Source organism: Limulus polyphemus, unplaced genomic scaffold (genome assembly GCF_000517525.1).
Source record: "Limulus polyphemus unplaced genomic scaffold, Limulus_polyphemus-2.1.2 Scaffold76, whole genome shotgun sequence".
Lineage (NCBI taxonomy): Eukaryota > Metazoa > Arthropoda > Merostomata > Xiphosura > Limulidae > Limulus > Limulus polyphemus.
Window position 1 is genome coordinate 1,237,522 of NW_013665686.1, and position 26,144 is coordinate 1,263,665.

Genomic DNA, 26,144 nt, shown 5'->3' on the forward strand with positions numbered 1-26,144 from the left:
TGTTATATCTTAACTTATCATTGCTTAACTGCATCCTTTAATGTTGTTTAAGCAGACATGGATATAGAGAAGGGTGGTCTAGGGGGTTTGCACCACACTTAATTTCTTCTGGAATTAATAACTATTATTTAATGTATAAATAGGTGCAGATCTGTGGAAGAAAGCTAAATGCCCTTCAACCCATTTTTTTGTACTTAAATAATAACTGTAAACTTAGGCACTTGTCCTACATTCAGGGGCATAAAGATCCAATGTAGGGCTTGAAATAACAAATTTAAACAATAATTTGTATTTATATGCTTAATATATTTCACACAATTTAATTATCAACTATATTTTCACCTTACAGAAATAATGTTACACATACTTTATTACTTTTACTAATTCATCTCTACAGCCTCAGTGTTTGTCGATACTCTGGGTGCTTCTTGATACACCACATTAGAAGTTCTTCCATCCTTCCTCGTACAAAATAAAGAGATTTCTTGGTGATCCTACTCTTGAAAACCCAACATAGAATTGATCATATGTAAAGCAAGGGGTTTTCAGATGTATCCCTGCCACTTTAAGGGTTTGACCTTGTGCTTTGTTTGCCATTTTTCATGGCAAAAATGTGAATTTTTGACATTTGTAATGAATATACTCAAGATAAAGTTAGAAATAAAAATGTCCAAGATTGTGGAATTATTAACTAAACAAGTGCATTTTTGCCGTGGATGTGGCCTAGGGTGGATGGGACCAGGTAGTAACCACCTTATGACATGCCTCTTGGTCCAAAGACCATGGAGTAGTTTGTGGATAAAAAAATTGTGTTTACTTTTATAATTATAGATTAGTTTATGTTTTAGATAGATGTGGATTTAGAGGAAGGGAGGGCTAACTGCCTCACCATTGTTTCAGAAATTAATGATTATTATTTAATGTTGTATAAGTAGGTGCAGATCTTGGGGTATCTGACTCCTCCTCTCTATTTTTTCTAGAAAGTAATAAAAACAGCCAGACATCTTTAAACTACCATAAATTATCAAAAAAGAATAGGTGTCAGTATTTTTGTTTGATTAAGCTATAAATTACCATAAGAGCTTTTTTGAGGTTTTCTGAAATCAACACAGCTGGGAGAGTACAGCACTCAAGTCAAGACCTTAGCCAAATATTTTTTTTATTTGTAACCTAATTACCAACAAGAACATCAATTAAATGTTACCATGGTAAATTTTCTTGTCTTCCTTTTTTTGGAAACTAGCATTGTGTTTAGACTTCAGAGATTTATTTTAGTCAGATTTATTATTGATTAGGACTCCTGTTTACCCATGCTATAATTTTCATTCTAAATATGATTATAAATAACTAAAACTATTTAATTCTAATTTTAAAATTTTAAATGTTTGTCATTAAGTGCTTTTATCTTCATATCAATCATTTTTGTAGAAATAGAGACATAAGCTTTAAAATCACTGGATTATCACCTGATGGAGCTAATCATTTACAAAATATATTAGTATTATTTTAACTCTTAAGTATTTGGCCTACTTTAGGATTGGATGGTCAACATCAGTTAATTCAAAATAATATATTATTGTGGTCCCTTCTTTCATGTAAAAAAATACTGATCATTTGGTTAGTGTTACGCTGCTAACTTTTAAGAAGTTAACTGGTATGATACTGTTGTAAAAATTACTGCAGCTTGTGTTGAGAAATTAATTGTTGTTTCTTATTCATTTCCTGATGGTTTTCAAACTTTATAAGGTAGTTAAATTTATTTTGTGAGGTAATTCTTTGTTATTCTAATTTTTATGTTTTACTTTTTATTTAGGCTACTTGAAGAATATTAAAACATACTAGGTTTTTATGTTGTTATAAAAATTTTAAAAATGTAGCATATCAATAAAACTTTTTCCAGGCAGTCTTTGTCCATCCTTGTATATAGAGCAGTGTTGGGGAGTTTACTTGAAGAGTTAAACTCTTATATCTAAAGAAAAAAACAAATACTGTCCTTGAAATATGTATTTCATACACAAATGTAATTTCAGTTTTAAAACTTTTGATAATTGTTTTATAATGTAGTGCGTGTTCACCTATATAGGGGCCAGGACAGTGCCAAGTATCTCAAGCCTGGGGGATCTCGGAGGTAAAATACCATTGATTCAAATTTTAAAATTAGTTTTAACTTGCATATAACTTAGGTGTGGCTTTAATTTTGTTAATAGTCATCTTGTAAGCTTTTCTATACATACATTTTTTTTTAAAGACAAATCTGTAAACATTATTAAAATTAGGCCATAATTAAACACCTGGATATTAAATGATAACTGGATTATATCTAATTTTTCACCATTTGTTATATGTAATTACACAGTAATATTTTATAAAATTGTAAAGGAAGAGAAAATATGTAGAAAATGTTATATTGTAAAAAATTTTACAGCATCATAGTATGAAAACTCACAAGTTTCTCTATTAAAATGGATTTTTTATCCTTAACATGTTGCGAGCATGCTTCCGTAATATTTTGTTGTTGTCATTGTCTGTAATGTCTTACTATCCATTAAGACATAAAATAAATAGAATATTGAATTTTTTCACGGACTTCAAAATAAATGTGAACTTGTCCATTGTCTTTAGACATAAACTTGATATTCCAATGCTACAGAAATTTCCCTTTTTGTTTGTTCAAGACCAAAATCTAGAAGGAAATAGCATTAAACAATTGATCATCAGTGTAGTTTACCAAATCCAGGTTGTTTTTAACAGTTATTGCTACTGTAGATTAGAACCAGTGTTTTATAAGCATATGGAAATTAACTATCTAATTATCAGCTTTTACATACATACATCATTCTATTGAGTGTTTCAGTATTCAGTGTAAAGAAGTGATCAAAACAATTGATGGTCACTCTGATTTTCTGTGATAATACATAAATGATCCCAACAGTAATTATTATTGGGCCTAATTGTAGTATTGATGGTATTTTTTACACTTTGTTTTATATGTGTTGACTTGCATGTTGTTATTAGGGCCTTCATAACCAATAAAGTCATAGACTTGCAATTTGGTGCATAAATATTTCAGGAAACTGGGTTTAAAAAACTGCAATAATTCTAGGTTTAAGTCAGCAAAATTAAACCACATTTTCTGCATTGTTATTGAAATGTTGTAGACTTTAAATAAAATTTATTTTAAGCTAATATTCTAATTTAAAGACATTTCCTTAGTATAATTTGGTGATAGTAATTAACAGTACATACAGGTTTAGACTTATAGTTGTAATGCTCAAGTTTAAAAGTAATCATTATAGTTTAAAGTGAATTATTTATAACAAAAAAAAAAGGAGATAGTGGAATTAAAGGTTGCATTGTTTATTGCATAGAATTGTTGCTGTTAAAATTTTTTTAGCTATAACATTTATACTGTAATACTTACAATAAAAGAGATTTAAGTGTGGTAGTGCTAATTATAATAGAATAATTGATTGTTGTGTAAATTCTAAAACACCATAGTATATAGCAACATTTCTTTAACCCTAGAATTATTGATGGGGTCCCTATCAGCTTTTTAACTCACATTTTTCTAAATTGTCTGGTAGTCTCTAATAATAGAAGATAAATGAAAAATTCGGAATTTAAAAATAGGGATCATAAAAAAAAGAAGAAGAAGAAGTAAGGGAACAAAGCTGGAGATACAATGGACATTATTTACTCAAACTACAAACCCCTATTTTGCCTCCATACTGTTACCTAGAATTACATTTGGTGGAATCAAAATAGGGATTTGTAGATTGAGTGAATAATGTCAACAGTATCTCCAGTCTTGTTTGCTTACTTTTTATGTCTCATTTGCAGGTTTTTAAATTCCTAATTTTGTATTTATCTTGTTTGTTCTCTTTCTTTATATACATCTCAAACATTGCTTTAAATAACCCTTTGTGTCTTTTAAAGTAAGTATTTTACAAATGTGTATAATAGAATTTAATATTATGTGTATTAATTTTTTTTAATCCTTCACTTCATACATAATATAGCGGTTGACTCCCTAAATACACCACTTGTATAGTGTACAAAGCATTGGCTATCTACATGTTTTAATCATCTAATGTTCATCTATTATTGGCTGGTAATTCCTGTTTCACCCTGTACTTAGCTTTTTAAAGGAACACCAGATATTTATAAGAAAGCTGACTTCTAAGGATAATGATAACATCATTTACACTAGAATTATGATGTTTTTAGCTTATGTAAAATATAGAAGAAACAAATAGACTTTTTAATAACCTTACAACCTTCGCAGTACCTTATCTAGTATTCTACAGAAGTTTTGGGTGCAATATACCAAACCATTTTTGTTCTAGGCTGGCAAGAGAATAATAATAGTGAGAAGAAAAATGACAAACAAGCCGTTTTGAGTGTGTTTTCTTTTCCTTGTATGTCTAACATGCGTGCTTTTTTGTGCATTTTTATATGTGTACAGCCTCAGTAGTCAATAGTAAAGGTTTTAAAGCATTTGAATTGAATCTTTACTGAATCTAAGTTTCAAATGGACAGCAACTGCCTGTTGTAGAACTCTACATTTGTAGGTTTCTACAACAGGCAGTTGCTGTCCATTTGAAACTGAGATTCATTATGGATACTCTGCCTAAACAACCTATCATTGAATCTTTACTGTCTGAGGTGCTTTTTGCCCAAAATTCTATTAGGGTTTTATGCAAAATACAGTATCAATATTACACTTCTATTAATTTGTGCTGGTATCCACTAGGTATCTTACATAAACAATTGGTGATTTTGCTCAGTTCATTGAGTGTTGTAACAGGCAAAATTAAGATTTCTCAATACAATGCAATATGTGAACCCCAAATTTAGTGAAAAGTATTAAAAGGGGTGAGGTCTGTAATTTAAATATTAAGCTATTATGGTCTTATTATTAAAGCCGTAAATCATTTCTTGAAATACAAAACTCTTTATGGGTCTAGTTTCTTAAAAGAATGGTGTTAACTAGTTTGTGCTGTGCTAGCCAAAGCTGATGACCATTTGCCCTCAATAAGCCACATAAATGTGGAACACACACAGTTATTTCTAGAAACTGTTAACTGTTATTGAAGTCAGAATGCAAAAACTGTTAAGAAATTTAGTATGAGTTTTATTGTTAAAACCAGTTTATTGGAGTAAATTAGTATGAATTACTTAGTGAATTGTTTTAGGATTTTTTATTCGTGTTTTTTTGAAGGTCTAATGATGCCTTAAACATTGATATATTTTATAAAGATTTTCTAACTTCAACAGGAGATCAGTCTGGAAGATGGTTATGACTTGGCCACTGCCTGGATGGAAGAGAGTGGTGATTCAGAAGTTATTCGCAAGTAAGTGAAAAGTTTATGATCTGGAATAAATACAGAATTGCGGCTACATTATTTATTTAAAAGAAAAAACATATACGCATTAGTATTTCAACCAGTTTTCAACTCATACATCTAGATCGTATATCATTAATGTTTATTTCATAGTTAACAATGTGAAGAAGTAAGATTAATAGCCAAGTAACTGTCCATCAGTCTTCCTAAACAAACAACAGAATTAAAAGAAAACTTACATGACCAGTTGTACATGGAGTTGGAAATATTCATGAGTTGGCTTGTAAAAGAAAATAACCTGAAATAGAAAATGTCTCAGCCTCATCGTAGATATAAGAAGTGAAAAAATGGAAGAATTCATGAGAGTCAAAGCTTGAAATTTCAGTCTTGTTCATAGCAGGAGAGGCTTAAAGCTGAAAGCTGTAGTTTTTGTTTGTTTTCTAGAACTTTTTAAACTAGAATTTTTAAGGGTGGTACACTGTTTTGTAAAGTTAGGATTTTTTTAAGAATAGTGAATAGTTGTTTTATGTTCATACTATTAAGTTTGAATATTTGTTGAAAGAACATTTTGCACATCTATTGGCTGCTTCATCCACAGTTTGTCATACCTGAACTTTTAAAACACATGAACAATATCTTATACTGGGATTCAAAATACAAAATTGCACTGATGTTTTATGTAATGTTTTTATTTATAGATGCAAGTAATACTCTGTTTTATAGTTGTGTAAGAAGTATTAAAAAAGAAACACTTTTATTTATTTTTTTAATGTTGATTTCTTTAACTCTCATTTTGTTTATGATTTCTCTGTGTTACTGTGTTTGATATCCCTACATTGTTACACAGTATTTTGTGTACTCCCTAAATGTTTTGCATTAAACAAGATTGGTACTAAATATTTCAAATAATCCAGAAAATAAATGTAAATGTGGTTCCTGGGCTTTGGTGTATTTGTAACAAAATTGATACTCTGTTAGATGATGTTTAAAACTAAAAAATAAACAAAGAGAAAAGCCCCACCAGAGGTGTGAGTGTACGTACCTTCATCCTCATCAGACTAAGTTTTTGTGTTGACACTAAAGTAACATTTTATGATATCCTCAGGAGTCTATTGGAGATTGTAGATGAGGAACTTCTGCAAAGGTATGAACATCTTTCTGTCATTTGCCTGCTTTTTATTTCTTCAAGCTACTAAATTATCCTGATTACCTGTTATTGAACTACTGAAATCTTCCTCTCCTTGGCAAGCCATGCTTTTCTCTATTTTTGCCCAATATGTAATCACATTTAGTTCAACATTCTTGGGGCTTATTTTATCTTGCTGTTGTTATTTTATGTTTTTAACATTTTTGATTCACAACTTTTGTAGGATAGAAGGTTTTAGAAACACTTTCAAATATAAAATTACTTATTTCTTATTTTTAAATTATCACAGTTAAATAACTGAAAATACAACATAAAATATTTATAAAGTTTATTTACTTTGTAAGTGTTGTTATTAAAAGTGTGTTGCAAGTATGAAGTATAATCAACATTGTAAACAAAGCAAAAGCAAAAAGATGCTTATGTGGTCAGCAATCATTGTGAGTGTATGATAAAAATGTTTAACGTAGGAATGTTTTCATATAAGTGAAAATTGTTATCTTGCTCGTGTATTCAAAATCTTGTATATTGCATATTTACATACTTGGGACACCATAGACTCATACAAATAAGTAAATAACTCTTACAACAAGCAGTTTTATGGGTTTTCATTTCATATATAAATTTGTAATAAAAATATCTCTTTACATATATCCAGAAGATCATCTTATAGTACTTTAATATTCTTATTTATACATATTTGTTTTTTTACACTGCTGTTACCCCTATAAGATGTTCTTCATTAACTTGGGAAAAGCATTGAATTAAAGAGTTTCATCAAGATTTATAATGAGTGCTCCATATGAGTCATTAAAGTACAACAAAATTTTAATCCAATTTTCAGTGCTGCTTCTAGGACATGTACTTTGTGTATTTATGCTATTTTGATTGCCACTAGCATAAAATAATTGTTTGCCTGCATACTAGTTCAGGCAAAAAAAAAGTACATTTTAATTTCTTGTGTGTGCTCACCATTCGAAATGTATTATGAATGACTTTGTAACAATAGGTCACGATTGTGATTGGAAAATTCCAAACAGTAATTAGCTTTTTTGAATATGTAAAGGGATGTGATTGGCTGCGTTGTGACATCATTTGGTTTTGCGGGATATTCCCTTGATATTATGAGATCTTGATGACTAAAAGCGACAGAAAAATGAAAGGTATGAAGACATTCAAGAGTGATTGATGTTTTAAAAAAATTACTACATTTTTTCCATCAATATGATGCAAAAAATAGAAATAAATAAATAAAGGAAAAAGGTGCAGGGAAGACAACTGCAATGTAAATTTTGGCAGTGAATGCGTAGATGTTTTGATGAAAGTGGATTAATTGATCAGATTTAGCTTATATACCACATTTTACAATGTTTTCAGCATATACATCAAGGAAACAAATTGCAATGATCTTGATACTTGATAATGTTATACTTTTATGACACACACAACATTGATACCTATTTCATTACATGAATGGCTGACTTTCTTAAGTCAGTGGGGGATTTGGCCCACTTGAAAAAAATCCTAGAAGCAACACTGAATTTTTATATATATAACTGTAAGGGTTATAAAAGATATTTGACTAGTATTCAGTATCATTAAGAACCTATGGTTGAAATGTTTGCATCATTAACAGAATTTGTTTAACCTAAAACCTACTATAGGCTCTAAGAAATAAGAAGTAGCATATAACAAGCTAGCATAGAAGGTCAGTTAATTATAAACTTTGATAATATAGAACAGTATTAACACTAATTTGTTTTAGCAAAAATTACACAAATTATTAACCTCTGTTATCAGCAACATGTTTTGTGTTAATGTATAAATTTGTTTTACTGATATTTTTTTAAAGCATATGATCCTGCTTTCTTATATCAGTAAACAATTCTTATTAAACTGGAAATGAAATAATTTTAGTGTGATGAATTGACATAATGATTTTGTAGGAGTTATCTTAGTTATTCTAATCATACTAAATTATTAGTCAACAGCAACACTAGTTTCTAAAGTAATCTAATATGCTTTTAAATTTTTTTTAACATAAGGTACTGTTTTCTTAATATATCTTTATCAGTTGGTTGTCAGCCAGAATAACTGTTTAGTAGGTTTAGATGTATGTGATTTTCATTCATGTGAAATTACACTCAAATCAGTATATCACAGTTTATCATTCCTTGAAGACACTTTTTTCAGTAGGGTTTGTCCTTGTTCAGTACTTAAAGTTAAGAGTTTGAAGTTTAAAAAGGCATTGAACATATCCAGACAAGACTAGGCTGTTATTAAACAAAGTTTCATCTCTGTAAAAGACTATTATTAGAACTAATGGGCACTAGACAGGACTATATACATATGAGTATTCACCTAAAGTTATCATTTGTTAAAGTATTGTTACAGTTTTCTACTTAGTCTGCAGTTTATTTATTTTTTTACAGAATTTCACATTTATTTTTATATTAACTTATGTACCCATAATTTCCAGTATCCAGTGAAACTTATTGAAACTGTTTAAATAAATGTACAAACTATTTGTTTATTTAACTTCGAGAAAACCCACTTTCACTGATCATGAGCCAAATATTCTACCTGATCAGTGCTGGAATTGTTATGGGTTAACTGGAGACTTCAAAGCTTTTCCCTACTTTTGTTGATTTTTCTAAAAAAAGCTATTGCTTGTTATTTGTATGGGTTGAGAGCTACATGTCACTGCATTGGGTGATATTTAGACCCTAAATATTATGGTACACAGGTTGCTAGAAGAACTCCGGATAGCAGTATCCTCTGCATATTGAGATGTAAGTATATGGTTTAAGGAAGGGAATGGGATATCATTCACAAAGATGTTATATAATGTTGGGCTTAACACTGACCCTTGGGGGACATCGGCTTTGAACGTGAAGGGACTGGAGTCACATTGTTAATCTTAACTTTAGCTGCTCTGTTGGTAAAAAAAACTGGATGTCCAGCATACAGTAGGGGTGGGTAAGTAAATATCAATTACTTTAATGCAAAGTATTTTGTGCTGTACTGAATCAAAGGTTTTTATTGGACGTCTAAGAAAGTAGCTGTAGTTGTATGCTTTCTGTTGAAATTACAATAGATGGTTTCAGTAAGGCTAACTAGGTGGTCAGTGGTTTGTCTATGTTTTCTGCCTGAATTCTATAGGTTGTTAATAATATTGTTGGTTTCTAGGTATGTGTTTAATTGGTTTGTGATTAATTTCTCCATCAACTTACCAAGGGTTGTTTAGCAAGCTAATGGGCCTGCAGCTGCCAAGATTAGTTAAGTTATGATTTTGTTGGATAGATTTTTCAGGATTAAATTGTGAATTCCATCCTTCCTGGGGCTTTGCATTTTATTTTCCTTAGGTTAATTTTGATTTCTGCTAAAGGTATAGAGTGGGTATGCAAATCATTAGAACCAGAAATATGAAGATTTTGGTCAAAAAAGTGTTGATTATTAGAAATCTGTTGATTTACATTGTTGAAATGTGGTTTGTCAAATGAAGTAAGATTTGTGGTTACAAAGGTACTTTCAAAATATTGGGCAAAAAGTTTGGACTGTTTGTTATCAGTAGTGGCAGTGTTGTTATATTGAATTTTATTTATGGTGTTGTTTGATTTGTTGTTTGTGATAGATTTAAACTTTTTCCAGTATTTGGAATTTTTGAGTTTGGATTTATCTTTTCCAGTTATCATGTTGTTGTTGTAATATAAGTTTTTTAACTCTCTCAACCTGGGCTTGGTCAATTTGACCAACCATGTGACCTCTTTGTACTCATATAAAGTCTTTTATAGATTTGATACTACTAACTTTTAATATGGTATATATATCTTCACAAAATTTAGCAGTCTTTCAGTAAACATTATAAGTCTTTCACATACAAAAAATAAACTAAAAAAAGATTTGTCCGCGAATATATTGAGTATTTGCTTTGAATAGTCCATGTGCAAAGTGATTTTCATGTTAAGATTAAAAATATTTTTCTTCATCTCAAAAATCTCAGATTGATTTGTGTAATTTCTAATATCTCCTAAATACATTTCAGATATTTGTTTTCAGTTAAACTGTATATTTTGTATGTTATTGTCTCAACCCTAATTCTGTACACGAGGTTGGTCAATTTGACTGACCTCGTAGCCATCAAAAAAAAATCTAACTAAATTTAAATTACCCTTCAAATTAGAACATGAAACTACATTCGTTTATCCTAAGTAGCTTTAAACTCATAATAGTATACATCTATTTATAATTAAATTTTATTGTTTTATTGCTCTTTGAACTGTGTGTAACAACTGTTTGCATCATTAGAAGTTGTAAATCACTTTGGGAACGTTGAGCTCACGTTATGCTATCGAATTACATTACCCATGAACTGCTTGCGTGCATGCCTCGTGAAACATATATCATTATTATTTATTTTACCTAATCTAATCTTTACTAACCTAAAGATATCCCTATTTTTACAATTTAGTTACTTTTATAATAAGAAATAAACATTAGAAACAAAAAAATAAAGAACTTACCCGATTGATGTCGATTGTTGGTGACACTTAACCTTACTTTTTTTATAGTAATGTTGACTTTGTAACGTTCTTGTCGCATAGTTAGAAAGCCAGAAAATTTGTGATAGTTAGTGGACAATGTCTAATTTTTGCATTTTATTATTGTATGTTCTTTTGTGCATTATTTAATGAAATAAAATTATTTAGTGCAAAGTTAGTCATTATCTTTCCTGTGGGAATGAAGCTTGTACTAATGGTGAAATTGACAATTCATTCTCCATTCAGAAAACAACGTTATATAATACGTCATTTGATAGATGAAAAACATTGACATTCTTTTGGTTATAGATAATATAGAATTAAGTGTTAGAGAGAACTATCAACAAATCCTGAAAGAGAGTATGTGACAGGTGGGTGTAGCAAGAGGCATGTGATTTTCTATTTGATGGCTCTGTAAACAAACAAAATTGAAGGATATAAAGATTATGGTTTGTCTGAGCAATGACAATTTTATAGTGAGTAATGTATGTTGAATTTCATACTAATTGGAGAGGTGGTGGATTAAATAGAGAAGAGGAGATGCCTAGAGAAAATGTCATACTAGGGGAAATTCAGGATTTTTTAAAATATTGCCATATAAAATTAAGAACTTAAAACTTATATACTATTAATATATGGATTATTAGCTAAGATTTGATGCTATACAAATTGGTACAACATAAACAAAAAGTACATTAATAAAATTTTGAATATAATTCACTAAAACCTCGTGGCATATGCAGTAAAGACTGTCCATCGTGATAGGGTTAATAAGATTATATTCATGACATTAATGAGTGGTTAAGTGTAATATTGCAGGTTCATATGAAGTCGTGTCTGAGCCATCTGTGGGTAATTATTAATTCATGAATTTTGGAAGTAAATTTCTAGAATTGTATGTCAGAATTTGTTAATTTGCTAGAGATTGTTTCTTTGATGGCTTGGGTCAAAGCATTGATTGCATCAGAGGTGTAATTATCATAGCTGCAATGTGCTTTGTTTAAAGGGTAGGCAGTTCATGACTCTTTGGCTTGTGAAATAACATGTAAAAATGTTTGCATGTTCTGCACTGAGTTCCTGAGAAACATTCTAAATAGTAATCATGAATGAAAGTGGAAATACACTTGTAGAAAGAAATCTTAATGCCCTCTGGACAATGTGCTAGAATGTGTTAAAGTACTTCATGCAGAGTAGGAGTTTCATGCATAAAGCTTGGAGTCTAATCTCTCCTGGTATGACCTTGCAATAATTGGATGAATATATTTGCATTATGTAAGTAATTATTAAAAACAGTAAATGCACAATGAAAAAAATGACTGTAGAATCCAAAGATTAGATCTGTTATTTCCAGTAAGAGTATTAGTCTTTCGTTAATGAAAAATTCTGGTGCTTTTCTGGCATTTTTGGCCTTTTCTGAAACAATATATATGTATTTATTTTATTTTAGTTTTTTTTTGTTTGTTTATGTTCTAAGAGAAATGTTTTCATTAAAAAAAATTAAAAACTCAAAAATTTGAAATATTTTAAATGCTTGCTCAATGGATAGGGCTAGATACCTAGCTATGATTGGGCCAATCATGAGGTGGTTTTCTGAAACTGTCAGTGGTCTATTAGTAAAGGGTGTATTAATTGCTATGGTAATAGATTTTCAATTTGACATGAAACACGTGCGCAGAACAGTTAGGGGCTGTTTGTGCTAATAGACCACTAATATGATTTTCAGATATAGATTCTCTTCTTGACATACCTTAAGAATATTATGGCACCATCTTCATTGTAGTGTAACCAGTTATTTATCCCTCTCCCACTTGCCCCTGTAATGACTTTTCCACTTTTTACTTTTCATGCTCACGGTCCCATTGCCTTTTTTTCTGTTACATTCTTTTTCAGATCATCAACATTTGGTTTTCTTCATTTAAGGAAATTTTAACTGTGTGATATGGGCAACTTTTATGCCATGTTCTCTGTGATTTTGACTGAATATATTTTGGCAACACTGGTCTGCTACAGGTAGACTTATTTGTCAGTACAAAGTCCTTTTGCAACAAAAATGTGGTGATATCTAAAAAATGTAGATGATCCCAAAAAGAAATTCTTTCATTATTTATTTTGATTAACAAAGGACACTAACTTAAGTGTAACTCATCACCACCTAAGCCATTTTAGAGCTATTTGCATGTTTTCCATATGTTGCTAATTTGAGGATTTTGCTTATACAAATTCAAATTCATGAACTACTAATTAATAGTTGTTTCAGGATATGAAAGAAGAAATTGCTATAAAGTTAGTGGTAATGTAAATTGTGTGATTTTTGGATCTCTCCATCAAAGTGTTTAACATTTTGTTGGCAAATATGTGTCAGATAGATGGTAATGGGTTATTTTGGAACAAGAACAGATTACACTGGCAGTGATGCAAAGATTTACTTTTGTTTATATTATGATTAGGAAAGGACACTACTTGTTACTGTTATACCATGCTTTAGAGGGAAATTAAAGATTATATATGAAATAAAAATCATTTAAGTGGCCAGAACAAAATGAAATGGTTTGACTTGTTTTTTATTCATGAAATATGAGTTCACAACAAAATAAATTGAGATATGTTGATACCTTTCAATTTACGCAACGTCCTCTATTTAATTCAGTGATTTTTCTGATAGTCTCCACTATAGGGTACATTTTACGAGATATAGGATTGACCCCTAAAACTACTTGGGAGCCCTCTAAAAGTGCATGTTTTGAGGCCTGGCTAGCTCCCTAAAAAAATAGGTTTAAGCTTTGGTCAAAATATTAATCATAATGAGGGGTTATGCATATTAGCTTTATTAAAACATCATTTGAACATAAAATTATTCTAATAATTCATATGGTATTTATTTGTGGGTAAACTTAATATGTCCTACTGAAAAAGTATGTAGTTGTTTTAATGCAATTGGTATATATTACCTAACTCTGGTAAGACAGTACCCACATTTGAACTTTAGATTTGATAACTTGCTCTGTTGCTCTTTGTTATTATTTGTTCATAGTTGTGTAACAGTGTTACCTGATTTTGGCAAGTATCGGTTTTCTGTTTGAAAGTTCAGAATGTCCAACTTGTTCAAAGGTATGGAATCAGACAAACACAACAACTTCAAATTGATGCTATTAGGTCCATATTGAGAAGGTAATGAGTATACTGTCAGACAACTGACCATTTTGTCATTAGACAACTTGAGCAAGTTTGTGGAAGATCAACTACACCAAGGCTTCTTGTCATTACCAATGAAAAATTAGTTTGTTTTTGGAGATCCAGAATTGAACAGTACATCCAATTCAACATAATTGAATATAATTATTTTGGTTGCGGATTTTTTTGTTGGTCAGTCTTGAGCTCTATAGTTTCTTGTTAAGGGCAACAAGCATTATCCTGAATCAGAATAAACTCTAGTCCAATTATATCTGCAGATGATACTACAACTGGGTCTAATTTCTCATCAATGCATTGTTAAATATTAAACCCACCCATCAAAGGCACAATAAGATGTGCATGTCCATACTGATGTCTCCCAAGATCATAACTGATTTTGATTTAAAACCTATAAAACATTTTCGAGACTTCCTTGAGGATTACATACATTGTTAACTTAGCCCACCAAAATATTTTCAGAAATTTCAACATTGCACTGACTGAGGTTTGGACAAGATCCCCCTGATGTTATCTTCCAACTAATAAAAGTATACCTAGCAGATGCAGACACTGTATCATTACCAAGACTGTCCACTTTCATTATAGAGGGTTTTTTTTCTTTTTGTTTATCATTTTGCCAAATTTAACTGTTTCATAAAAGTTGATGCATTAATTCCATTAAAAGAATAAATTGTGTTACTTGTATGCTTTGAATTAAGCACTCTTGTTCTTTTGGTTGAATAATAATAATAATTTAACTATTAGATCTTGCACTTTTGTTTTTTATAATCTGTTAGGGTGAAAAATTCAGTTAACCATACATTAGTTTTGATCAATAACAAATTTCCAATCACAATTAAATTAGGTAGCAGATTCACTACATTGACTGACTTGCTTTATCGGTGTACTCTGTGTGAAATATGTTTAAAGTGGGTCATTTGTATATAAAAGTTAGAATCCCTTTATTGTTGCACTTACCTTTATTCTGGTTGTGTTGTTATACTTTCAGTTCTTTGTTTCCCTTCTGTATTTACGTATTATTAACATTGACCAGCTTACTGCCCCAAAGAAACTCAAGCTTTTTTTATTTCATTTTCCTCTGTATTTCCTGTGTAATTTCAAAATTTAATTTGTTATTTGCTAAATTTCAGTTCTTGCTTCAAACTGCTGTTGTTTTTCTTAAACATGAGCATTTCCTTAACCACTGACATGTTTCTGTCTATTTGTCTCATTTAATACAGGATTTGGTTTGTTCTATTTTACCCCTAAAAGTTGACAATGAAAGTTATTTTTTTATTTTATTTTTCTTATCATTGCTCAACCTGGACTGATATTTTTCTTTCCCCATCCCACTAAACTCCACACAGTTCCACTTTGTCTTAAGTCATGAAGTTTTACTTCCTATAATATATATCAGTCTTAATTGCTGCAGTTTATCTAATTTTAAAGTCCTTCTTATGAATCCACTTCTCTGATTCTGATGTTTTGTTTTCTAGTTTCTATTAAACTTCTCAATTCCCCAGTGTGTCACGTTGCTTTACATTTTTATTTCCTACTCTGTACTCTCTACTATATCACATTCAATATTTTACTTTCTACCTTAATTCATTTTCACCACTGTATCATCTACTGTTTTAATTTCCTTGCTTACTCTTCTTGTTGCTTTATTTGCTTCATGGTCCTGATCTAATATCACTGCTTTACTTTTCATGTTCTGTTTTTTTTTTTTCCATATTTAATCATTCTTATGGCTTTTCTATTCTTACTGCTCCACTGTCTCAGTTTCTGATGTTTTACTTTTTATCTCCTGCTTAGTTCTCACTATTATACTGTCTCTGCTTCTAATGTTTTATTTTCCACCGTCATTTTATTTTCATTGATTTGCTTTCTCATTTCCATATGCTTCACATCCCATGCCTTCTTTTAATCACACTGTTCCCAACTCTTAGCATTTAATATTGTATCTTCCATATTACACTTTATCTCTGCTGTTAAACTCTTAATTGTTTTTGGCTACCAAAATAGTTCTTTTAAAACCCTTTTCTGCTTTTGACTTTTCTGGGGCTTCCCTTACAGGGGCCACCCAGAGAGCTTGGCGGAGCTTGAAGAGGATCTCATGTTTACCCAGCAGTAAGCTCTTTATGTTAGTGTGTTGTAGATTAACCTCTGTACTGGTGCATTTCTAACCACAAAGCTTTGTATCTCTTATGATGGTGTATTGTTTTCGTATGACTGATTAATTGAGCCAAATAAAATAAATCATTGTCACATGCTAGATAAAATTTCTTTCTAACTATTTAAAATAGAAGTGTTTTATAAATAAGTTAGTTTGATTACTTAATGTGCATATTTTTTCCTTGTCTGAACTATTGTGAGTTTAAAATAGGAGACTTACAACAGAATTATGAAACACTTATTTTTAACTAACAAATAGTTTTGTGTAATGTTTGCAAAATATGAAATACCAGGTTAACTGCTGTTACTGTAGCTAAATTCCATATACAAAAAATAAGCTTTAATGTAAGCTGAAATGTAAATCATAAAGTATCATGTTGAGCTATACCTATGATTTTGTCTGTTCTTTGTTTTTATTGGCAGTTCACATGCTTTTGTTACTACTACCACTTTACACATGTTTATGAACAATGTATTATGAAGAACTGTCCTGCTTTTTGTGTGACTTTTTTTCTCTAGTACTGTTTACAATATCAGTATCTTGTAAATTATATCATGATGAACTATTTAAACTACTGTTTTGTTGTTTTTATCAATGTTGAGACTTTCAACATCTAGTTTTCAGTGCTGTAAAAATGTACATTGTATCATGGTGAGCTATGTTTAGTGTTTTCCATTTGGCATTTTTTTGTTATCATCAGTATTGATAGTTTAAGTATTTAACATATCACTGACTTGTTTATTTTTTTTCTGGCCATTTTGTCATTGGTAATAAACATTTTTAACATCTTGAGAGCTAGTAATCAAAAATATTAGTCTTATGTGATATATATTATGATGAGTTATGCTTCTTCATGTGTATCACATTCTTTATTGATTGTGTATGGATTTGGTCATTTCGACTGACCATGTAACCATAAAACTACACATACTCTAACCGAATATACTATTCAAGAAATTTGGCTGCTTGTAGTAGACATTACAAGTCTTTTGGACACAATAAATCTGATTTTCTAATTAAGTGTTTTTACTAAATATTTGTCTGAATTTACAATCTGGATAGAAAGTGAGTTTTCACACTAACAATAAAAACACTTTTCATTTTACAGTTTTCATATGTTATTTGATAAACTATAGAATCTCCTTATTGAATATCTTTTGTTTTTGGCAACACTGTACTTTTCCTCTTATTTTTCTCTATCCTAACATTAGCTGTAGCAAAAGTTTAAAAATATGAAATAAAATCAAAAATACTATTTTTGTCTAGAATGGCTTTATATTGTAACAATTGGAATTATTTATCATAAGTGCTTTAGGCCTCTTCACCTTTCATAACTTCTTCATTTAGTTTTATCATTACATTGCTCTTTAAATCATGGTTAACTATCACAACAAGCAATATATCACCCATTGGGAGTGTAACAGTTTAGGGTAAACAAAGTTTCAGGTTATGTAATGCTGTGTGTTCCTGGATGGTGATTATAAAACATTTTTTATTTAATTTAAATTTTCTTGTATGATCTAATAAGTTTTCAATTTTTATATTTTAATTACTTTTGTTAAAATATATATAACAATGTATAAAAAATGGAATTTAGCACTTACGTTAGCCATGGGACAGTTTGTACTCAGGTGCTTGCTTTCGTAAGCCTTCTTTTTTCTAACATTTTACTGTCCAAAAATAATCTGTCTAGCTTTCAAATGTACATTTGAGAACAAAAATCATATTAGACACTAAGACAGAATGCATCAGAACTACTATAATTTACCTGATTTTCTAACTAAGGTATGAAAACTTCTATTACTTTTCAGTCCACACACACACACACACACACACACACACACACACACACATCAAGATCTATTGAAATAGTGGCTTTTACCAGGAAAACAAATCAGAATATTGTTAGAATCATGCAGTTTACAACTTGGCCTTTCTATTGGTTATAAATTTGTATCATTAACAAGTATACATGAGCAAATGAGTGATTTCAAAAGCACAAAGAGTTAGGAGGAGCTTCTATGGTGGGTGTGATAAATTTATTGATACCTCAGAAAATGGGAGGTTCCTATTTTCTGGCCTGTCAGTATCTATAATCTATATCTAATTGATGGAAACTGAAACCCATACAAGGGAAAAAAGAACATCTAAAAAATAATAATTAAGAACATAGAGGGTTATGTGACACAGTGAAAAATAAATTTGTTTAAGTATTTTCTTTAAAAATTAAGAAATTAAAATTTAGATAATATACAAATTTGATTTATAAACTGTGTTTTAGTACTACATTTATTGATGAACATTGCTGATAAAGTGGTTTAATTAAACTTTAACTGTAACTCTGCAAGAAAGGTTGTGATGTGCACTTTTACCCACACTCAACCTGTATCCAGAGCATTCATGGCAACAAGTGTACTTGAGATATGATAGAGGAAAGTAGTTTCTTTCCATTATTACAGGAGACATGGACGTTATTATCATAATCTTAGTAACCAATGGCCAAAAGTTTCTTTATCTGATATTTCTATTGGTTCTCATGATCATTTTTATACAGTCTTTATTCTGTAAAGTTCTCTTGAAGTCTGGAAGCCTTCAATACACTCAATTCTCAAGTAGTGTTTTCATGAAGTTTAGTTATTCAGATATTCAAATTTTAGTGTAACATTTGCAGGACTAGTAGGTTGCATTTTCCATTACATTTTCTCTGTAACTTTGTTTTTATGGTTTCTTTTTTCACTCCTGGATGGGGAGAAAAAGGATTATATTTATATTTGTTATATTTCTAAACCAGACTTTTTTGTTTCTCCTCTAATTTTAAACTTTCAATCAAGCAGCTCATATCTTTTCCAATTTTTTATTTTCCTTTAAGTTATGTATCTGGCTTGCTGTAGGAAGAGTATTAACAGACAGACATCACTGTGTCAGGATAAGCTATATACCCTTCATTTGTTGTCTGGACTTCATTATTACTAGAAACATTCAAGCTTGTTTATCATTGTTATAAAATATTGCAATTTTTAATGGAATTTAGTGCGTTATATCCATTTTTTTGTCTACCTTTTTTGTTTTGTTACTAGCAGTGTTCACATACTTAACATATTTTATGTCTGTTATATAAAAGAAATAGTTCTAGTACATATAATTTATCATTTGTTTCAGAGCTACCCTACCACTTCAAGATTCTCAGGTTTTAGAAGACAAGGTAAAAAAAAGAAAGTTGTTGTATAGATTTATTGGTTTTTGAAGACAATAACCTTGTCTGTTTTTCGTTTATTCTATTTAAGGATGAATGTTAGTTGACAGATGTTTCTTGAGATAGGATAGTCTAGTTTCTTTAATGTTTAGCAGTACAAATTTCAAAAAACAGTTGTACATTGATCTCTTCTCATTAGTTATCACAGATTTAACTCTGCATATTTCAATAGTTATCACAGATTTAACTCTCTGTATATGGACAAGATCATTTTGACCAACCTTATAACCATTAATTTTCACAGAATATGTGAAGCTTCAAGTAAACATTATGAGTCTGTTGTACACAAAAAAAAAAGGTTTTTTTGATAAAATACCTTTACTAAGGATTTGTCTTTGACTTTACCAAGCTTTTACTGAGTCAGTTTGAATGAAAGGTGATTTTCATGCTAAGAATAAAAATAGTTTTCATTTAACACTTTTCATATTTCATTTGTGTAATCTTTCAGATCTTGTTAATGAATATCAAGTTTTTTGTTTTCTTTGTAATATTTTTCTATCTTATTTTCTCAACTTAATGCTAACTGTATTGAAATCATCAATGTACATTGAAATGAAAAGTTGAAAATATGAAATAAAATCTAAAATTCCTTTATTTATTTATTTTCTGATAGAATGACTGCAAATTGTAACAGACAATTACAGTTTATATTTTATCAGCTTTCATATATTTTTTTGGTTTTATTGCACTGTGAACTCTCATCCTCAGTACAAAAAAAGCAATTAAACTTCACTTGGAGAGCTTAAAGTAAACAAATGAATCAAGTTACATCATGTGACTTCAAAATGTATGAATTGCACCAGTTGAGTGGTAATGAGAAGTGTTTTCTTTATTTTTTATTTTTTCATTTAGGTTTTATCTCACCTAATAAATTTCTGATTTTTACATTTTAATTAGTTTTGTTAAATGATATATAAAAATACATAAAATAAAGAGAAAATTTAAGATTTTTCACCTTGCCTGTAGGCACATTTATACTATATACTTTGATAAGGCTGTTTTTTTTTTTGTACACTATGTTATCCACAAAATACTGTGCATTTGAGAACACAAAAGTAATATCAGACACTAAAATATAATATCCCCAAAATACTGTAATTTATCTAGATTTCTAGCTGAGCAAAAAATAGGTTAATATAATTCACATGACACAGAGGAGTGAAGTCAGAAAATTTATTTAAATTAAAATGTAGATGATATAATTTGGATTATAAACTACATTGTAATGCCAAGCTTTCCAACATCCATTGATGATGAAGTAGTTGAAGTGAATTTTGAAGGTAACTTTATAAAAATATCATGACATGCACACTTTTACCCTCTTGTATTCATAGTGTTAAGAAGGCCTGACTAATCCATTTCTTTAATGGCTGAAATATTGTTAACATGGAAGCACCAACTGAATAAGTCAGTGCATTTTAATCATTCTAGGATCTGGTTTTCTTGTGTATTGATTTATAATATTAACTACTTCTTATCAGATTATTATAAAAAATTGGTTTTATTAGTTTATAAGTTACCATTTAAGTCTATTTCATATGCATTTTATTCAGAAATTCTTAATATTTAATTGTCCAATCTTAATATAATGGAGCAATGGTGTAGCCATCTATATCTACCTATTTGACCAAAATAATAAGTACAATGGTGCCATCGGTTGTGCTGAAATACAACAAGATCACAATGCCAGAAGTGGTGATTGAGGCTAATGAAATGTGGCGTCATCTGTTGAATGGCAACACAAACAAATATCCATAAAAAAAATTCACACTTTGAGTATTCAAGATTCAGACAATTAGAAAAATAACTGTGGTATGTGCAATAACCATTTCTTCATAACAGAACATAATTTTAAACAAAAGTACTCTCCTCACAACAAGAACTCTACTTTCACTAGGATTGTATGTGAGGGTTTGATTATATCTTTATTGATGTAATTTTTAAGTGTTTTACAAAAAACTATTATTTTTTCAATAAAATGTAGCATTTTTAATATATAAAAACATTATAGTTTATATCAGTAAAATTCATGAAAATTCTGATCTCTGTACATGGAATCATTTTGATGGAATGAGTTGCATATGACTGAAAAGCACAATCGGGACATTTTTCCCATTCAGTACTTCCCACAAAAAAATATTTTCTTAGAAAATGTTCATGTTTTTACAATGAGGTATATATAATATGATTACTAATTATTAGCACAAGGAGATGTGCATATGGTGGTGTTTCAAAAGGCTGATCTAGCTTCTTTAATGTTTGTATATCATATTTTTGTCTAGATTTTGTCTTATGAGGCTAGTTATTACAGATATTGTAAGATCATTCTAATCTGTTTTACTTCTGTTATTTGTCAATGGCTGTAGGAGACAAAATAAACTGATGTCTGTGTTTAAATATTGTTGATTTTAGTTGATAAGCTTCTTCAATTTTTAGTTTTTTTATTGTTAGGTGTTTTAAGTTTTAGTAAATAAGGTAAAATTTTCTTTGTTTTTAGTTCAAGTTTTGTGTGTCATTGGTTCCAGAAAATAGTTTAATCTAACTGTGAATGGTATCAATCCTCAAACACAGGGGACAGAGCAGTAGAAGATTAACTGTTCTGCTTGGGAAAATGAGGAACATTAACATGCAACAGGTCAAATGTCAGATCTTCTTAGAGCCAAGTTGTTTTTTTGGCACTTGGTGTTTGCACAAGTAGTACATTTGTTGTTGTGTTAGTATCATACGATGCACTTAAAAATTTTCCCACAAAGATATACATGCAGAGAATTTTATTTTATCTTGTAGTTATATGTTTGTATACTTGATACATTTAATATCTTTGACATTTCTTGCTTTTTATGTTGCTGGTTGTATATGATTGACCTTCTCACTCAAGCTTATCTAGTATTCTAAAAATTTATCCTTGTTCATCTAATGTATTTTTCTGATTTAGAAAAATTTTACATGTTGTGCCATATGAAGGAGAAATAAATATTAATATTTATTAAATTTGTCATGTTGATATTAAAATCTCAAATTTGATACCTGTCATTTTGTAAGATTTGTGTGAGTCATTTAGTATGGTTGTTCTGATATAAGAAAACTGTATATATGTGTGTGTGTGTGTTTGTTTTAGAAGGCTAAGGATAGTGAGAAGTTAGAAGATAAAAAGAATGGACACACCTTACATCAGGACTTGTGTTTGATTAAAGAAAACAATAGATCAGGAACTTTAACTATTGAGCCAACTCTAAGTAGTGATGGTGAGTTCAACATACTTATAAAAGCCTCATTTTATTATTTAGAAGTTATTTACTGTTTTGTTTGACCCCACTGTTCAAACTAGTAACTTAATAGAACTTTCTTGGCCATTTATGAAGGTGAACAGAGGGGAAGAATGTCTTACTAGGATTATCTTCACTGAAAGTTGAAGTTTGCAAAGTGTGCTAAAGAATCAAGAAAATACAATTTTCAGATTGTTCAGAATATAGATCCTTCTAAAATTGCTTGGGAGATATTCTGAAATTCTTGGAAAACTTTTAAACTTAAAATTAAGTAGAATGTCAATGAAATTAGAGTTGCTTATATTTTCTAGTACATGAACTCAGCACTTAAGTTGTACAAAGAGATGCACACAATCAGGCATTTGACAGTTGTTGTTTTTTCTCTGGTAAGAAGGGAATAATAATAGTTGTTTTTCTCTTTCTGATAACAAGAGAAGGGCATTCCCTCCATTCTCACTCAAATTGAGCTCTACATGTACTTAATTTTTTTTTATTGCTTTTATCTTTAAAAAATCTGATGTAATACTTGTTTTATTTTAAAACGAAAAGGTAACATTTGTAATGATCATGTACAAAACATTTGCACTTGTTTGACCGTGGTGTTCAAGAAAAGATTAAGCTACTTTTCAGATTAGTTAATGGTACATTTTCTCTTAGAACATGACAGTACCTGTTGTTTACAATAACTAAAGATTGTACATATTTGAATAAGACTGTTTGAAGCTCACAAATTCAAGTTTGTTCTAAGTGCATGGCTTGTCTTTTTGTTATTGTTGCTGTTTTCCTTTCAGTCACAGAGAAATCATGATTATATGCTTACATGTATCTTTGGTTACATTTTAAGCGTAAATGGTTCAAAGTGTTGGGATCTTCTAAGTATGTAACACATTCTGTTATTATTCACAGAAACAGATGAACAGTTCTCAACACCACCTAGCACAGTTTCAAGTTCTCAGCAGAATGGTAATATCTTGAAACTTGATATATCTGTTCTATCACAGACAAAAAATGTTGATACTGAGATAGAACAACCAGAAACACCCCCCAGGAGAAGAGAAAAAAAGAAAGTTACACCACCGGTAAGTTTTATTTTTCACATTGTCTAATTGTTTTATTGGTGAAGGAAAAGGTAAAAAAATAAATAAACCTACACCACTAAAAAACCTTATTTCATTGTTGTTTGAATAAAACTGTTTTGTTGCTAATGGTAAAACCTACACCAACAGCAAGTTATATTTTATTTGAATAAAAGTTATTTTCTCTGGAAGTGATATTAAAAAATTAAACATATAAAAGTTAGGAGAAATTAATAACTTAAGAAAGAACAAGATAGCAATTTTTGGGAAATCTTAAGTAAGCTAATGTGGTTTTATGTAAGTTTCAGTGTTGGATAATCTGGCCAAGAGAGTTATTTTTTTGTATAAAGAAAGTATTGGATATGGTTTCTAAAAACACTGAGTTACAGGAGTTAAAGTGTGGTATTTGACGACTTTAAATTCTGTGTTTTCAATGATTCCCACGAGAAATGTACTCAGTCTGAAATATGTAAGTGTGTTTAAATGGAATGTCTTCTCAAACTCCTAAGCAGTTCACAGTTATAAAAATTACTCTACACTTATCATAAATAGGACTACCATTTCTTTATGTAAAAAAAGTAAAAAAAAATCTTTGGCTAAGTATATCCACAGGTGTAGATGTTCATTGCAACTATTTTTAGTTCTAAGAATAAATATATTTTATTGAGTCATTTTTCCCTTCCTCCCTAAATGAATATGTTGGTATCATCATTATTTGGGACTGTCCACTAGAATAAAAGGCATTTCTGGCTAACATTTTGTATAGTCTCTAAAATATATAACTCAGTTTGAATGTTATGTTCTAGCCACATTAGAACTCATATCATAAGAAAAGCTCAAAATAAAGTGAACTTAAGAATTTCTGAAACTCTTTTAAATTCCAATCTGAGACTAAATTAACTAGGCTCATTATCTTAATCTAAAATTTTGAGCATGATCTAAGTTGTATTTTTTCTGTTATTAGTAATGTTGTCTGTTAGACTTGTTTATGAAGGGGAAATGATTTAAAGAAATCTATGCCAACTATAAGCTCCAGTTTTATGTTGTTAAACTGACAATTTTGATTGCTGAGTTATAAGGAAGAGGATATACCACATGATAATCATTCAAGTTGAGATTATTTTGTATGTTTTTGTTTACATTATAGCTCATTTTGCTGTTTGACAGTATTTTTATATTTTTGAGAACTATCATTGGAGTGTTACTGTTTGAGATTTTAACAACAGTTTCTTTCTTATAAAAAGAAGTTATATCAGTTGGTTATGGTGTGGAATTTATGCTAGTAAACACCTATTTTATCTATCTTTAATACATACATATATATATTTATAATAATTTTTATTTTACAGAGACCAGTAAGCAATGGACTTCCACCCACACCTAAAGTTCATGTATGTTTGTGATTTTTTACATTTCATTAAACAAGGTGTCTTTTTGTTTGGTATGTCTCATATGAACCATTCTTAAACAATTTCATGTAATTATAGCTTTACAGTATAAAATATGTTATGAATATTATGAAAAATACTTAAGATCTTAAAAATTATTTTGGGGTATATTTTTTATTTGTTTAAATTATGTTTTATAAAATGTTAATATAAGTTTTGAAAAAAATTTTATGTAATTAGTTTTTATAAAAAGTGTAATTTCAACAAAGCTCAATAAAATTCTGAAAAAAAATATGTTATAAAGTAAATTAGGTGTGAGATCTGTTAGTATATTTGTAAACCAAGAAATTAGTATTTTTTAACTTGCTTAATGGAAAGATTGTGATGTATCTTGTTAATGCTGTTAAAACATTTCTGATTGTACTAAAAAAAATGGAGGTAAATTGTGAGATAAATCCTTTAAGTGATATTTTGAAAATGTTAATGTTATTAGTAAACTAATATTAATGTGTGTAATGTTAAATTCTATAAATAGTATTTAAAAAAAAAATCTGTATTTATAATAAACAACATAAAATATATGAGGTGAACTCTTTAGGTGTTATCTCAAAAAGGACTATAGTACACAAATTTTTTAACATAATACTTACTAGCTGTTGTCAATGAATAACTAAAGTATTTCTCTTAGATGGGAGCCTGTTTTTCTAAAGTATTTGATGGATGCCCACTAAACATTCATTGTACTGCTTCGTGGGTACATCCCGACACTAGAGGTAAGCATTTT

The 26,144-nt window shown here is 29.7% G+C and overlaps 1 protein-coding gene across 7 annotated transcripts in view; it reads left to right on the forward strand.

Moving 5' to 3' along the window:
• LOC106466834 (mitogen-activated protein kinase kinase kinase kinase 5-like) overlaps positions 1–26,144 on the forward strand; it is a 93,437-nt gene that overhangs the window by 26,042 nt on the left and 41,251 nt on the right. The window contains exons 9-17 of one of the 7 annotated variants that reach the window (XM_022395534.1): positions 2,084–2,128; positions 5,278–5,354; positions 6,451–6,489; positions 16,278–16,331; positions 19,537–19,579; positions 22,749–22,875; positions 23,803–23,975; positions 25,322–25,363; positions 26,049–26,133. In XM_022395534.1, the coding sequence (XP_022251242.1) occupies positions 2,084–2,128; positions 5,278–5,354; positions 6,451–6,489; positions 16,278–16,331; positions 19,537–19,579; positions 22,749–22,875; positions 23,803–23,975; positions 25,322–25,363; positions 26,049–26,133 (685 nt within the window). The remainder of the gene's footprint in view (positions 1–2,083; positions 2,129–5,277; positions 5,355–6,450; positions 6,490–16,277; positions 16,332–19,536; positions 19,580–22,748; positions 22,876–23,802; positions 23,976–25,321; positions 25,364–26,048; positions 26,134–26,144) is intronic. The other 6 variants (XM_022395542.1, XM_022395556.1, XM_022395559.1 and 3 more) reach the window with 6 other exon arrangements.